The sequence below is a fragment of the Propithecus coquereli genome, unplaced genomic scaffold (genome assembly GCF_000956105.1).
Source record: "Propithecus coquereli isolate 6110/MARCELLA unplaced genomic scaffold, Pcoq_1.0 Scaffold147, whole genome shotgun sequence".
NCBI classification, from domain to species: Eukaryota; Metazoa; Chordata; class Mammalia; order Primates; family Indriidae; genus Propithecus; species Propithecus coquereli.
Genome location: NW_012139080.1, coordinates 6,183,643 through 6,199,283, shown reverse-complemented (window position 1 = coordinate 6,199,283; position 15,641 = coordinate 6,183,643). Strand labels below are relative to the sequence as shown.

Below are 15,641 nucleotides of genomic sequence, written 5' to 3'. Positions count from 1 at the left end.
CCTGGACTCAAGAGATCCTTCTGCCTCAGTCTCCCCAATAGCTGGGACTACAGGTGCCCACCACCACACCCAGCTAATCTTTTCTAATTTTAGCAGAGACGGGTTTTGGCTCTTACTCAGGCTGCTCTCGAATGCCTGACCTCAATCGATCCTCTTGCCTCAGCCTCCCAGAGTGCTAGGATTAGAGGTGTGAGCCACCGCACCTGGCCTGCCGGCTTACTTTTACTCCCCATCTTCTGTTATTTCTTCCTTTAGTCCTAATATGTTTGCTTTCTGCTCTTGTTCTTATAGAGGCCATTTTGTTTTTTAATAAATTCTTTGATTTTTGCAGAAAAATGTTCCTGGTCTATGTTTTTGTTTTCCTTAGTTTTTTTGCTCATTTTCCTGAAATACTAGGCTGTGCAAAAGTAACTGCAGTTTTCACATTGTTGAAATTTGCCTTTTGGTGTTGGAATACATTCTTAAATAAATGTGGTTATGTTATACATCATTTTAATGTGCATTTCCCACTTTATGTTGTTTTGGTAATGACTTATTACTTGATGTTTATTTTATATTTCCTTTAGACTATGGAAATGATGTTAGACAAAAAGCAAAGTCGAGCATTTTTATTATTCGAGTTCAAAATGGGTCATAAAGCAGCAGAGACAATTTGCAACATCAACAACGCATTTGGCCCAGGAACTGCTAACAAATGTACAATGCAGTGGTGGTTCAAGTTTTGCAAAGGAGACAAGAACCTTGAAGATGAGGAGCGCAGTGGCCAGCCATCGGAAGTTGGCAATGATCAATTGAGAGCAGTCATCGAAGCTGATGCCCTTACAACTACAGGAGAAATTGCTGAAGAACTCAACGTCAACCATTCTACAGTCATTCAGCATTTGAAGCAAATTGGAAAGGTGAAAAAGCTCGGTAAGTGGGTGCCTCATGAGCTGACCCAAAATAAAAAAAATTGTCATTTTGAAGTGTTGTCTTTGAACCATGAACCATTTATTGATCCCATTGTGATGGGCGATGATCAGCTCATTGGTTGGATCAAGAAGCAGCTCCAAAGCACTTACTTCCCAAAGCCAAACTAGCACCAAAAAAATGTTATGGTCACCATTTGGTGGTCTGCTGCCCGTATGATCTACTATAGCTTTCTGAATCCTAGCGAAACCATTACATCTGAGAAGTATGCTCAGCAAATCAATGAGATGCGCTGAAAACTGCAATGCCCGTAGCCGGCACTGGTCAACGGAAAGGGGCCCAACCAACAATCCTCTGCCCACCTTCTCCACCCAACCCCACCATTTCTCTCTTCCCAGAGGCAATCTCTTCTACTTCCTCTTAGCTATTTCTTTTGTTATTTATCCACATATTGCCAAACAACAAGCTTATATTACTACCTCATATTTTTTTCAGTTTTACACATTATCTTCTCCTTAGGAGGAAGTCGGAGATAATGTGTAAGACTGAAAAAATGAAAAGATAAGTTGCTCTGTAATGTGTATACAAATTGCATGCATACATAACACTTCTGTCCCCTCACTTCCAATATAGTTAATTTTGATTAGTTTTGGTTATGATCAATATTCAGCATTCACACCATTATGACTAAGCAAATGATATTCACATCTGGGCCATGGAAAACTTTTGCAAACATGGAGGTAACTTTCACTTTCATATACACTCTAAAGTTAGTAATTGTCTCACTTTTTGTTTATTTTGTTTCATAAGGCTAAACTATTTGCCGATTCTTGAAACCTCTTCTCAATACATCAAACAACAGCAATGGTATCAATTTCACTGGCAACAGCCAGTCTTGTATCTTCTTTGAGACAATTCCTCTAGAGCCTGGTGACTTTCTCCAGTCTGGACTTGTCCATATATGGTGCTCAGCTGTTATGCTGGGATCTCTTTTCACCACCATACTGGGGACGGACTTCCTTCATTATTCTCTTATGCTGTATTCTCATATTCCCTAAACCCCATGCTTCCCTCTTTCTTGATTTACTCCCATGTTTTAATGGAGCACATCTTCTAACACTTTTGGAAGATAATTTTTCTGAGATTTTAAATGCCTGAAATTATCTTTCCTCAAAATTAAATGATAATTTGTATACAGAATTCAACATTAGAAACCATTTTCCTGGCTGGGCTCACAACCTGTAATCCTAGCACTTTAGGAGGCCAGGGTGGGAGTACTGTTTGAGGCCAGCCTGGGCAATAGCCAAATCCTGTCTCCACAAAAAATTTAAAAATTAGTAGAGCATGGTGGCATGTGCCTATGGTTCCAGCTATTCAGGAGGCTGAAGCAGAAGGATCACTTGAGCCCCGAAGTCAGAGGTTGCAATGAGCTACGATGATGCCACTGCACTCTAGCCTGGACAAAATAGTGAGACCCTGTTTCAAATAAAAGAAAAGAAAAGAAAGGAAGGGAAAGGGAAAGGAAAAGGGGAAAGGGAAAGGAAGGAAGAAAAAGAAACAAAACCCTTTTACTCCAAATTCTGAAAACATCACCAGCAATTTTCTTTTACTCACGATGCTACTGAGATATAATCAACATACTATATAACTCATCTATTTAAAGTATACGATTCAATGGGTTTTTTGTGTGTGTATTCAGGGTTGTGAAACCATCACCACAATCAGATTTAGAACATTTTCATCAACCCAAGAAGAAACTCTACAACCATTAGCAATCATTCTCCTACTTCCTCCACTATCATTCCTCCCCCAATCCTAGGCAACCACTAATTTACTGTCTCTATGGTTTTGCCAATTCTGGACATTTTACATAAATGGAAATCATACCATATCTGATCTTTTGTGATTGGCTTCTTCCATGTAGCATAATCTTTTAAAGGTCCTTTAGTACTTCATTTCTTTTTATTGCCAGATGGTATTGACAATAACTGAATGGATATACCATTTTATTTTTATCCATTCATTCACTGATGGACATCGGGCTATTTCTACCTTCTGGCTATTATGAATAATGCTGCTGTGAGCATTAGTATATAACTTTTTTTTTTTTTTTTTTTGAGACAGAGTCTCACTGTGTTGCCCGGGCTAGAGTGAGTGCCGTGGCGTCAGCCTACCTCACAGCAACCTCAAACTCCTGGGCTCAAGTGATCCTCCTGCCTCAGCCTCCCGAGTAGCTGGGACTACAGGCATGCGCCACCATGCCCGGCTAATTTTTTTCTATATATTTTTAGTTGTCTAATTAATTTCTTTCTATTTTTAGTAGAGACGGGGTCTCGCTCTTGCTCAGGCTGGTCTCGAACTCCTGAGCTCAAATGATCCACCTGCCTCGGCCTCCCAGAGAGCTAGGATTACAGGCGTAAGCCACCGCGCCCGGCCAGTATATAACTTTTTTATGGATATATGATTTCATTTCTTTTGGATATACACTTAGGATTGGAACTTCTCTTATCCAAGATCTATCCAATCTTGGATAACTCTATGTTTAACATTTGAGATATTACCAGACTGTTCTGTAAAGCAGTTGCATCATTTTACATTCCAACTGGCAGTGTACGAAGGTTCCAGTTTCTGCACATCCTTGCAACACTTGCTATTATCTTTTTGATTAAAGCCATCTAGTGGGTGGGCTCTGGTATCTTTTTATTTTGTTTTGCATTTCCCTGATGGCTACTGATGTTGCACGTCTTTTCAGGTACTTATTGACCATTTGCATATCTTATTTGGAAAAATGACTGTTCAGATCCCTTGCCCACTTTTTCATTCTTTTTTTTTTTTATTGAGGTGTGTAAGAGATTTATGCTTATGTTTTAAGAGTTTTATAGTTCTAGCTCTTACATTTAGGTCATTGATCCATTTTGAATTGATTTTTGTATATGATGTGCAATGGGGAGATGGGGAGTATACAGTTTTATTCTTTTGCATGTGGATATCCAGTTGTCCCAGCGCCATTTGTTGAAAAGACTTTTCTTTCCCCACTGAACTGTCTTGCCATCCTTGTCAAATAGCAGTTTAGCATAAATATGAAAGTTCACTTCTGGGCTCTCAATTCTATTCTATTCCATTAATCTACGTCTAACAAAAACCACACTGTCTTGGCCGGGCGCAGTGGCTCACACCTGTAATCCTAGCACTCTGGGAGGCCGAGATGGGAGGATTGTTTGAGCTCAGGAGTTCGAGACCAGCCTGAGCAAGAGCGAGACCCAGTTCAACCAGTTCTCATGTCTTCAGCTAAATTTTCATCCCCCTTTCCAAAGGCATTTGGTAAACTAATAATGAAGCCTACAGTTTAAACTGAGTTGTCTTTGACTTCCCCTATGAGTGGCTAAGAATTCAGTTATTTCGAGACAGCTAAGTCAACGTCTTTCTGTTCTCCAGCTTCTAAAATTTTGTTGTTATTGTCTCCTTTCCCTGTCTTTTTCCTCTTTATCAATTATGCCTATTATTTTTAAAAAATCACTTCTTTATTATCCATTGGGGTTTTCAGAAGGTAAATGTGTTCAATCCACCAACTTTCATCAGCTATCTTTTAATTTATTTTAAAAACATAACAAGTCCTCTTGAAAGTATGTGTGTCAGATTTGAAAATTTATTCCAAAAATATCTACCAATTCCAGGCAACATAAATTTAAATATATTTTTAAATTTCCATTAGCAATTGTTAAAGACACTTGTAATCTAAAGGGTAAACTAGACCTAATTCACAGGTAACTATGAGAGAACATGGAAGAAATATATTTTGACAAGGATAACCAGGAAAATCTCATTGGAGGAGATGATATAAACATCATTTTAAAGGATGAGCTATAATTCCAGACACAAAAAGTGTAAAATTCAAGGCAGCATTAAGCAAAAAAAAAAAAAAAAAAAGAGCAACATCTGTTTCACTGGATCTTCTTCCTTTGTTCCTTCAACAGAGATTTAACCCAAGGTTCTGAATCCAGTAAGCCCTGATTAATCCCATCCACTCCTTCAATTTCAACAAGCATTTAATATGAAAATGACTCCAAAATTTATTTCCATCCATTTTCCAGAGCCAAATATTTACTTTAATAGTGAATTGCTCCACGTCACCACATCAAAAAATCCTATTATCTGAGCTGCCCTCCTTAACCACCTCTCAAATCATTTCTGCCTTCTGCATCTTCATTAAAATATTACCATTCATTGAGTAAATCCACCAGCAATTCTTAGATCAAATTAAATTCTTCCTATTTTCTCCCTTAACACCACTGTTTCCAATTCCTACTGAATATATACCTTTACAATGAGAAGCTCAAATGAATCCTCAGTGATTTCAAGGTTTACGTAGTCATTTTGTCACCAGCTAGAGTTGTAAAGGCAAAATGAGTTATCTGAGACCAAAGCTAATTTACACTATTATTTTCGCATCATTCTTCTTAGAGACATTAGAAAATACTAACTTATTAATTATAGGACTATATGGCTTTATGATTAAGGCATAATTATGAAGTTAAATTAAGCCAGCTACAAGGTATTATACAGAAAACTAAGCATAGAGTGAATATTCTTTAAGTTCAAAATTTCACTTTCTTAGTCATAAGTTACATTTTTTTAAAGTTTATTCAAGCCAATTATATATAAACTATTTTCCCGAAGCTTACTTGTAAGCAAACTATAAACCCAGAGACACAGTGTAGAACATATACAATTTTTAGCACTGCTCTGAAATACAGGGAAGCCACAACCTGTAGCTACTAATGATCCTATAGCAATTATCATCTCAGAGTTTGCTTGATTGTAAATATAAAGAATAGCTCACAGTAGTCAGATATGGCAAAAAGAAACATCAGATTCCAGTAATCTAGAAGATTGTTTTGTGTCATTAATATCTTATTTGGATATTATCCAACAAATAAATTACTTTGAAGCCATGTATTATACAGTGGTTTTCATGAAAGTATTCTTGCACTAGATTTCAAAGTATTTAATAGTTGTGGATATTTTATACCTCTCTGTAAACGTGTACTATTGGTTGTTATGCATCACAACATTCTTTTTATGTCCCATGGTGACAGAATGCCACCTAGTCACTCATCTCATAAACATATTCCCCCTCCTGGGGCAAAAGAGAAAATGTTAACGAATTAATACAAATTAAGCATAATACTAGAAACATACAAATTGATAATACTGATTTCCTAACCCAAATTACCTTCTGGACTGCTCCTTCTTTCCTTGAGTAAGGAAAGAAAAATTCATGGGAAAGGAAACATAACTCCTGTCCCTACATGGAAGGGAAAGGTGGAAAAGGAAAGGTGTGTGAATCAGAAAAAACTTGCCTTCCTGGTCACAAGATCAACAACTGGGAAACACTAAAGAATATAAATATCATCTCATTTTAATTAGTTCTAAGGGTAATCAAAACTGCTACACACTATCTAAAATGTTAACCCAATTGTAAATTTTACAATGAAGTACACTACTCCTTTTATTTTAAGACATATTTTATAAACTAAATATGAGTACCAACAACATGCCAAGCACTGTAGAGATACAAAAAAAAAGAAGACAGTCCCTGGCCTTAAAAGTATTCAAAATCTCATGGAAGGACAAATGGGTAAATAATTACAATACAATGTACTAAAAAAATGTTATAACAGAGGCATGTATGAGTGCAATGAAGCTACAGAGGGAATACCTAGGCCTGCCTAATGGAGATAGGGTAGACTGCAATGGGGGTCATGATCTCTCAGACAAGAGCAAAGAGGAGAGGTGATTAAAAAAGAAGTTATCGCTGACATCACAGCATGAACATAAGACAGTAAATATTCAGAGTCTAAACAGTAAGATACAGAAGATGGCCAAGTTCTATAGTACTGTTCTTTAGTATAGAATAAATTTTAAAAGAAGGGAGCATAGACTATATATAAGTCTCCAGAGTAAAACATTCCAAGGTCCAGGCAGACTGACAAGTGAAATTTTAGAACAAACCAAACACTATGTATTTTAGATGGGAAAGAAGAAAAAGAGTAGGAGCAATATGAACAATTACCTCCTTTTGTAGTATCATTCTGGGCCTGGATGCCATGATGCAATGAATTATGAATGGCAGAAAGAAGATCTGCTGCTTGAACCATCAATTTTTGAGCTTCTGCAACAGCACTGGTCTAGCAAATAAATCACCAAAAACATTCTTACATATTCTTTCACTGAAAGATATACATTAAATAGGAAAATCCTATAAACGATAATGAAATTAAATGCTTGCTATAATGACATTGGTTTTCACAAACTATTTGCTTAATACAGGATGCCCAGATCCTGTTAGGACAGAAATTGTTTTTTATTCACATCTGTATCTTGTAGGATCCATCAAAAAGAAAAAAGAACTATTTTTGGTTTATCTTATCTTATTTTTTATAATAAAAACCAGAGATGCAGTCAACTGGAAAATGGGAAATATTTCAATAATTCTTCTATGTCATTCATCAAGGTGGGGAAAAAACAAGAAAAAACTGAATTATTGAAGTTAGAGCAATGGCAGAGGTTGGATCTCTATTCACCACTATTAACTATTCACAAATTAGTCTGTAACTGACTTAATACAAAAATACACAAAAGAAAAAATGTTCACCATCTAGGGCTTGCTTTTGATTCTATACAAATCCAATGTTTATTTGAAAAATAAGCCTACTAAAATTCTCATTTATTATAATTCTCATTATTCTTACTTTCTACTGAAGGGAAGAATAGGCCTACCTAAAATTCGTATTTTTACTTTCTTCTTTACAATTCACAAAATATGACAACCCACAAGCTATTTCAGCTTCTATTGCTTTATTTACTAATAAGTAATAGAATATAAAATTCATGTGACTTCTTGAGAAAATCATCAGGGTTATTCTGGTGTAAATACATCAAATGCTGAGTGCTGTGTATTTGAAATTAGGAGTACTTCAATGGACAAGTTTCACAACAGCTTCAATAAGGAATTCCATCCAAAAATCACTAAAATAGATATAGACAAATTATAGTAAATGCCCTTACCTCTTTCTTAGTAAAGGCTATAAGCACTGTCAGCAACACTCGAGTAAATTTCACTCTGCTGAATACTGCTAAACATTGTTGGTGCTAAAAAACAAGAAAGGACTAGAAGTTAAAAGATGCAAAGACTGCCAAAGGAATTTTATTTTAAAATATATTAACTCCTAAATCTCAATGTTAATAACTTATTACATGGCACATATCTTCACTTAAAGGCTTTTAAATTCCTGAAAAACAAGCTGCAGAAAACAACAAAACAAAGCCTATACTTTTGAAACAGAAATATAAAGAAAAGTTTCTATCGATATCAACAGGACTGATATTTCAAATCAAAAGTTACACTATCATTTCACAAAAGCTGATTTAATTAGCATTTTAAAAAGGACTAATTAAAAAGTGCTTTGAGCAGAGTTAGAAAATTTAGGATCTCAACAGAGGTTCAGCAACTTTTGATACTGTGGAAGTTCTTGAGCTTTGCCAAGTTTTGATGGCATCATCTGTAAAAGATCATTTTTTTCTTCCTACCTCACAGGAATATTGAAGAGTTTTGAAATCATGTATTTGAAAGAGCTGCATTATCATTCTATCAAAATAAATACAAGGGAAATAAAATCCCTTGCAATGTCTAATTTTTAAAGAAATACCTTAAAAAGGGCTTCCATAAATTATAACGCAGTTCATAAAACTACAACATTAAGAGGTAGACTTCTCTGATATTATCTACCAGAAAATAAGTTCAATTACTTCTAGTTCAACTTCTGGATCTCTTTCTTCTCCTTGTCGACTTCGAGTACTCTAAAATTTTAAAAAAGGTGAATTAAAATAAACATAAAACCTGGAGAGGTATTAGATTATAAATATACAAGGTAACGTATTTAATTAATTTATTAAGTATACACAGGAATTTATTTTTAGGAAAAATATTTGGAGAAAAAAAGCTGTGTCCTGTATTTATTTTCCTCCTATTAATGCCATATACAGAAAGTTCATTTTGATATAAATTATAAAGATCATACAATCAGGTATTGAAACAGCATAAGCAAAACAATGAAATAAGTATTATAAAAGCATATAACACAGAGTACACTTTCCTTTAAAACTATCTATTTACTGAAATTCCTGATGCTCTCAAAACTAATCCTGTTAGAAAAAAATAGTAATCTTTACAAAAATCACATCATAAAAATAAAGTTACTTGACCTGATTTACACTAAAATGCAAAGCACCTTGTTAATACAAGTGATATGGTTGACAATTTTATTTGACAAAATACCAGGGCAGTGCCACAGGAAGATCTGGTAGAAGATGCTGGTTCTAGCCCTGAAGCTGCCACTTCACTAAGTACATGCCCTTAAGACTCAGACACAGGTTACTTAACACCTTTGAGCTGTATTTTCCTCATCTAAAAGTGGGGCACTGTGCATTTAATTGCCTAATTCACTGAATAATGTAAAAATTAAAAAAAAGAGAATAACAAAGTTTCTTTAGTAATCATACTCCTATACAAGTGTAAAAAAACAGTAAAAATATAACTTTTTTCCCTTTTTAATCTCAATGAAAACCAAATCATCAAGGTCACACAGCTGAAGGATGTCATCTAGAAAGAAGGTTTTTACCAGATTTGGGATATTACCATTTACTGAGCTCACCTACTGTGTTCTAGACACTGTACCAGCTATTAAAGATACAAAGGTGAAGAAGGCAATTCTTACGTTTGAGGAACTTAAAACTCTAATGGGAGAAAAATACTATTCTTCAAATAGCATACTAAAAGCCTTAAACGTTGGCAAAAAATTGAAAGAATTGGGGGAGTTAAATTTTTAATACACTTAGCTCTCTGTATCTGAGGGTTGGATTCAACTAATTGCCAATCAAAAGTATTCAGAAAAAAAAACAGTACAGTAAAAAATAATACAAATTTAAAAACACAGTATAACAACTATTTACACAGCATTTACCTTGTAGTAGGCATTATAAGTAATCTACAGATGATTTAAAGTTTATGGGAAGGTTATATGCAAATATGAAGCCACTTTATACAAGGGACTTGAGCATTATCAGATTTCAGTATCCTTGGGGGTCATGGAACCAATACCCCGAGGATACTAGGGGAATGACTGTATTTGAAAATGACATTAATTTATCAGAAACTCCTCTAGCAGCATTCAAACTCATTACAGAAAAGGCTCAGCATATAAAGGAGATAGGTCGTTCTACATAAGCTATCTGGAATTTGCTAAAATTAATCTGACATTTTAAGAGAATACCAAAACCCTACACCAAAGAAAAGAGAAAAATAATATACCTTTACTCTTCGTTGCATGTCATCCTCCACATCTTTTAGCATGCCTAGAAAGAGAAAGAATAAGTTTAAAAAGGAAATAAATCAAAATGTAAAACTTGTGAATTATCTTTATAAATGATTTTTACCTGTAACTCGAAGATCTGTCACACTGTTAGCCATTTTAAATCCGTAAGTCATTGACTGAAAATCTTCCTATACAAAAATGGAATAATTAGACCTTTGAACAGTAGCAAAACTTTTCTTTATATTTTTCTTATAAAATCACTAAATAATAAGAAAACAGAAACGAAATGTCATCCTGCTGGTCTAAATATTGCTATCCCACATCCAAGCTTTCCTTATAGGTCTACACTTAAAACACCATACTCTACTGCCATCTCTGTCCTTAATTTCAGTTGCTTCTCCTTAGGCAATTTAAATATACCTGCATTTAATATATTCATTTGGAAAATAAGGCTAATGCTTATGAAAATATCACAAAGTAGTAATTTCTACTTACAAAGTATTCTCACATTCACAGATAGCAGTATATAATAATAATTACTATTTAACAACAGGGTTGTAAGATTTAGATAAGACTTACTTCAAAAATTACTCAATGCCTGCTTACAAAAGGTTAAGCCTTCTCAAATAGAATTACTCAAAGTGATAACAAAACCATGTTCTACTGTAAGGAAAAAATGAATTATTCACACATATACCCCTACCCCCCAAATCATTTTTGAAATAATTTCACTGCTGAGTCATTAACAAATTAAGTGGTTTGCTGAACTCACTTTAAAGAAAATAATTTATTAATAATATCTGGCTGATTCACTTAAGAAGTCATAAGCCCCATCAAAGGAATGTTTCTGCCATATTATAATTCCTATAAAAATGTAAATAGAAACCTAATATAATGGAATAATAGGTAGCTATAAAAGAAGCCAGAACTATAGCAAAATTTCTGGATTCTTAACAAAAACAGCATCAAATTTATGTCAATTTCTATTAATGTACCTCACAAACAGAAAGAAAAAAAATCACAATGTCCGTAGTCTCAACTCAGTTATGGTCAGTATATGATTCACATGATTGGGTCTTTTAAAAATATCAAGTTATATTACAGAGCTATAAGCTTATCATCCTCTAGATGAAGTTTATATCTACTTGGACATCAAATAGGATTCTCAAATTTTACATCTCCAAAAAGGAACTCCTGATGTCCACTTTCTAGTGTTACCCAACCATTAAAGGCACTACACCATCTATCTACAGTGGCTCAGGCTGAAAACCTGGGCTTCAGCTCCTCTTGTTTTCCCACATCCCATACCAAATCCATCAGAAAACCCTGCAGGCTCTATCTTCGAATTCTAATTTAACCACTTTTTGTCCTTTCACAGCTATCTCTAGTTTAAATTGCCACCCTCTCTCACTCCTTAACAAACTCCAGACAAGTCCCCTACCTACCACACCTGTCCCTGCTGTAATTTATTCACCACCAGAAGGCAGATGGGTTGTTTTAAAATAAGTCAGATCATGTCACTTCCCAACTCAAAACCCTTAAATAGTTTCCTGCCTCACAGTAAAATCCCAAAGTCCAACATGGCCTCTACAGCCCTGTATCAGGTGACCCTGGTCTCCCTCTCCAACCTCGTTTCCTACCACTCTTCTCCATGTTTACTATACTGTATCCATCACACAGGCCTTGTTGCTATGGTTCAAACATACCAAACACATTCTCTGCTCAAGAACTCTGTTCTTGCTGACCCCCACCCCAAAATGATTTTCTTCAAAATATTCACAAGGCTCCATCTCTTACTATATTCCAGCCTCTGTTCTAAAGTCAAGTCCTCACATAGTTTTCCTTGTGCATTTTACAACACACCCTCTACTGTTTTATATCTCCTTATCCTGCTTTACTTTTCTTCGTGGAACTTATCACTACCTGACATGATACATGTATTTGTTTACATATATACTATTTGTCCCAAGGAATGTATAATCCATGAGATTAGGGCTTAATTTTATTTGCTGCTTCATCTCTAGGGGTTAGAATAGTGCTTAGCACAGAGTACTTACTGTTACATAAATGTCTGTTGAATGAATGACTGACCTACTTCAGGGCAGGGATCACAAATGCAAAAAGCAGGTTACCTTCCTAAGCACATCTCACTACCTACAAGATACACTGGGGAGTGGTAAAGACTGGCAAATCAGAACGTATGTTTCATCTGAAGGGAGACAACCACTACTTGCTCTGTTGCAGCCATGAATGAATACAGTGCCAGTGTGGTCAGATCTCCTAATTTTTCAGAAGAAAAATCTAGGTTTTTCTTGCTTAATGTAAAATCTTCCAATTTTTAAAAAAGCTGGGACAACATTGGGTAGACAAAAGACAAAGCAAAAATACTTATATACCCTACCTGTGAAATGTTAGTTTACCAAGAAAGGTCTAAGGAAAACTATCTTGCTGGGGACTATCAGAGGTTCTGTGTAATGCACACAAGCCTCAGTAACAAAAATTTAATATAAGTCACCAGAGGACTGAGAGCAGGGGAGTCATGTAAACGGATTGCTACCATTAAAAGATCACTCTTAAAGATTTGTGGACTTGAGGACAGACATCAGAGTGAAACCAGAGAGACCAGCTATTGAACTATCTCCAATAGTTCAAGCAGGAGCTAACAGTGATTTGGATTGGGATTTTAACAATAGGGATAGTAAGAAGTTGTTGAAATCAGGATATATATTTAAAAGGTAAAGCCAACATGATATGCTGATGAACTGAAGGTGGGTATGAGGCACAATCAGGCATCATTTTTAGGTTTTTGGTCTGAGCAACTGATAAATGAGGGTAACATTTCCTGAAATGAGACAGGCTTTGGAAGGAGTAGGTTTAAAAGCAGAAATGGAGTACAATTTTGGTTACATTAAGTTTGCAATTTCTTTGGTCAACCAAGTGAAGATTTCAGTAAGGCACTTGAGTCTGGAAGTCAGAAAAGGAAATCAGGACTAGAAATGTAAATTTGGACTTCCTCAGCATATAGCTGGTATTAAAAGCCACAGAACTAGAGGAAATCAACCTAGGGAGACAGTATAGGGAAGAGAGGGAGCCCAGGAGTAAAGAAGCAAACACAGGACCTGAACTAATCAGTGAGGTAGAAAGAAATCCAAGACTGTGGTATTAAGAAGATGGAGAAAAAAGTATTTCCAAGAGTGATCAACTGCGTCTAATAACGCTCATAGGCTGAAGAGGGAGGGGTGAGAACACTAGATTTAGTAAGATGGGTAAAGACCAGTTTCTCTGTAATGGTGGTGAAGAACGACCGTTTGGAGTAGGTAAGGAGACAGTGAAAGAGAAAGTAAAATTAGCAAATACTATTAAAAACGCTAATTCAATCAGTTTTTTGTGGAGGGTAGCAGATAAATGGGACTGTAGATACAAGAAGCCATGGATCTAGGAAACTGTGGTGTTTTACAATGAATAATATTAAAGCATGTTTATATGCCAGTAAGAATAATCTAGCAGTGAAGGAGAGACTAGTGATACAATACAAAAAAAGGTTTATTAACTGCAGTAGGCAAGAGAGGATGGAATCTAGAACACAAGTGGAGGGGCTGAGTTAAGACTCTTACAGGAATACTTTCATTTTAAGAGGACAGAAGGCAGAGTACATGGATATCAATAGACAGGTTAGCACTTTTGATAGTGAGAAGACAAGGTATTTCTAATATTAATAACATCTGACTGCAGCTAATATTTCAATAATGTAGAAAGCAAGCTGAAGGTGAGAACAGTTGGCACTGTAGGTGTGAGAAATAAAAGTGGAAAAGTCACCTAAGAAACTAGAGAAACAAATTCACTACAGAAGTGTAGGATGGGATTGCCTCCAGCGTTGACTGCTCATCTGAGATTTGCAGTCATAAAATTAAACTGAGAATACACACACACACACACACACACACACACACACACACACACACAAGTTTTCTCTAGCAGCTTCTGCTGCCAGGGTACAAGCACAGGATAGGCAGATGGTTGTGGTTTTGTCAGACAAATAACACAAATCACGAGTGAGGCAAGGAAGATAAGGGTGTTTGAGTGATTTTAGCACTGGACCATGGAAATGGGGACACAAAGAGAATAACAGGAAGTAATAAAGTGACAGCATCCATGAATTGGAGGTGTCTGTGGAACTGAAGGATAGTGGGATTAGGGGAATCAGAGTAAATAAGTCAGAAAGTAAGGATAGCAATCAAAGGGTAGCATGCAAGAAATCAAGATTTGGGGGTAAGTAGATTAGTGGGGAAAAAATGTCCATTTATCCCCTCATTCCTAAACCATTTTCTGAGCACCCTATGGTGGCTGGTATGAGCTAGATACCAGGAATACAATCATAAAATACAAGCACTGCCACTAACCAAAGAGGAGACATTTATGTTACCAGCTAAAGCCCATATTCTTTATTGTATATGACAGTGCCTTTGCAACACTGCCAAGATATAACTGCAGAAAGTTCAGGGATATTTAGGGTTCTATAAAGTAACACACTTAAAACAATGCAGCACAGCAAGGAAATTTAGATTACTAAAATATTTACAATCATAACTGAAACAGAATACTCCATACCACCAGTATGGAAAGAGAATGTGATTCTACTGGAACAATAATCTTGATGGTACTAATAATGTAATATTCTAATAAGGTAAAAATTGTTCAATTCCTCTAAAACTTACATAGTTAAGATATACTGGCTGAGATTTATTATTGCTTTAAAAATTCATTTCACATATAAAATATTTTGAATAAAGATTTCAGGAGCTCCTGAAATAATTCAATTCATTTAACCAAAATGTGAGTGCCCACTAGAGACCAGATACTGGGTAGCATATTAAAGGTACAAGTAAGGGTAAAACATGCACACAGATATTTCAGATTAAGATTTGAAGCAATTTAAATGTCCATTGGTAAGTGGCTTGTAATTTATTGTATATACAATGGAATACTAACAGCTAACATTACATTTACTTTGTGCCAGGTACTGTTCTAACCATTTTACTTGTATTAATATTAACTTTGTTATCCTCACAATAATGCTCTGAGGTGAGTACTATTATAAACTATATTTTATAGAGAAAAAACTAAGGCATAGAAAGGTTAAATTCCCCAAGACTACAAAGTTTGGAAGTGACAGAGCCAGAATTTAAATCGAGGTGGTGTCACTTCCCAGAGGCTGTACTTTAACATTCATTTTGAAAAATATTTCAGATTACAAAGTTACAAAAATAGTAAAGATAAGTCCCATAATTCCTTCACCCATATCATCCAAATGATAATTTTTACATTTGCATTATAATTCTCTACTTTTTTCCAGAAACC

The 15,641-nt window shown here is 35.5% G+C and overlaps 1 protein-coding gene across 1 annotated transcript in view; it reads right to left on the bottom strand.

The window, feature by feature from the left end:
• Nucleotides 1-15,641, bottom strand: part of NAA35 (N(alpha)-acetyltransferase 35, NatC auxiliary subunit) — a 105,537-nt gene that overhangs the window by 56,380 nt on the left and 33,516 nt on the right. Inside the window, exons 7-11 of the mRNA XM_012640058.1 lie at nucleotides 10,405-10,471; nucleotides 10,280-10,323; nucleotides 8,719-8,769; nucleotides 7,978-8,061; nucleotides 6,983-7,097 (exon numbers count right to left, since the gene is read on the bottom strand). Of these exons, the coding sequence (XP_012495512.1) occupies nucleotides 6,983-7,097; nucleotides 7,978-8,061; nucleotides 8,719-8,769; nucleotides 10,280-10,323; nucleotides 10,405-10,471 (361 nt within the window). The remainder of the gene's footprint in view (nucleotides 1-6,982; nucleotides 7,098-7,977; nucleotides 8,062-8,718; nucleotides 8,770-10,279; nucleotides 10,324-10,404; nucleotides 10,472-15,641) is intronic.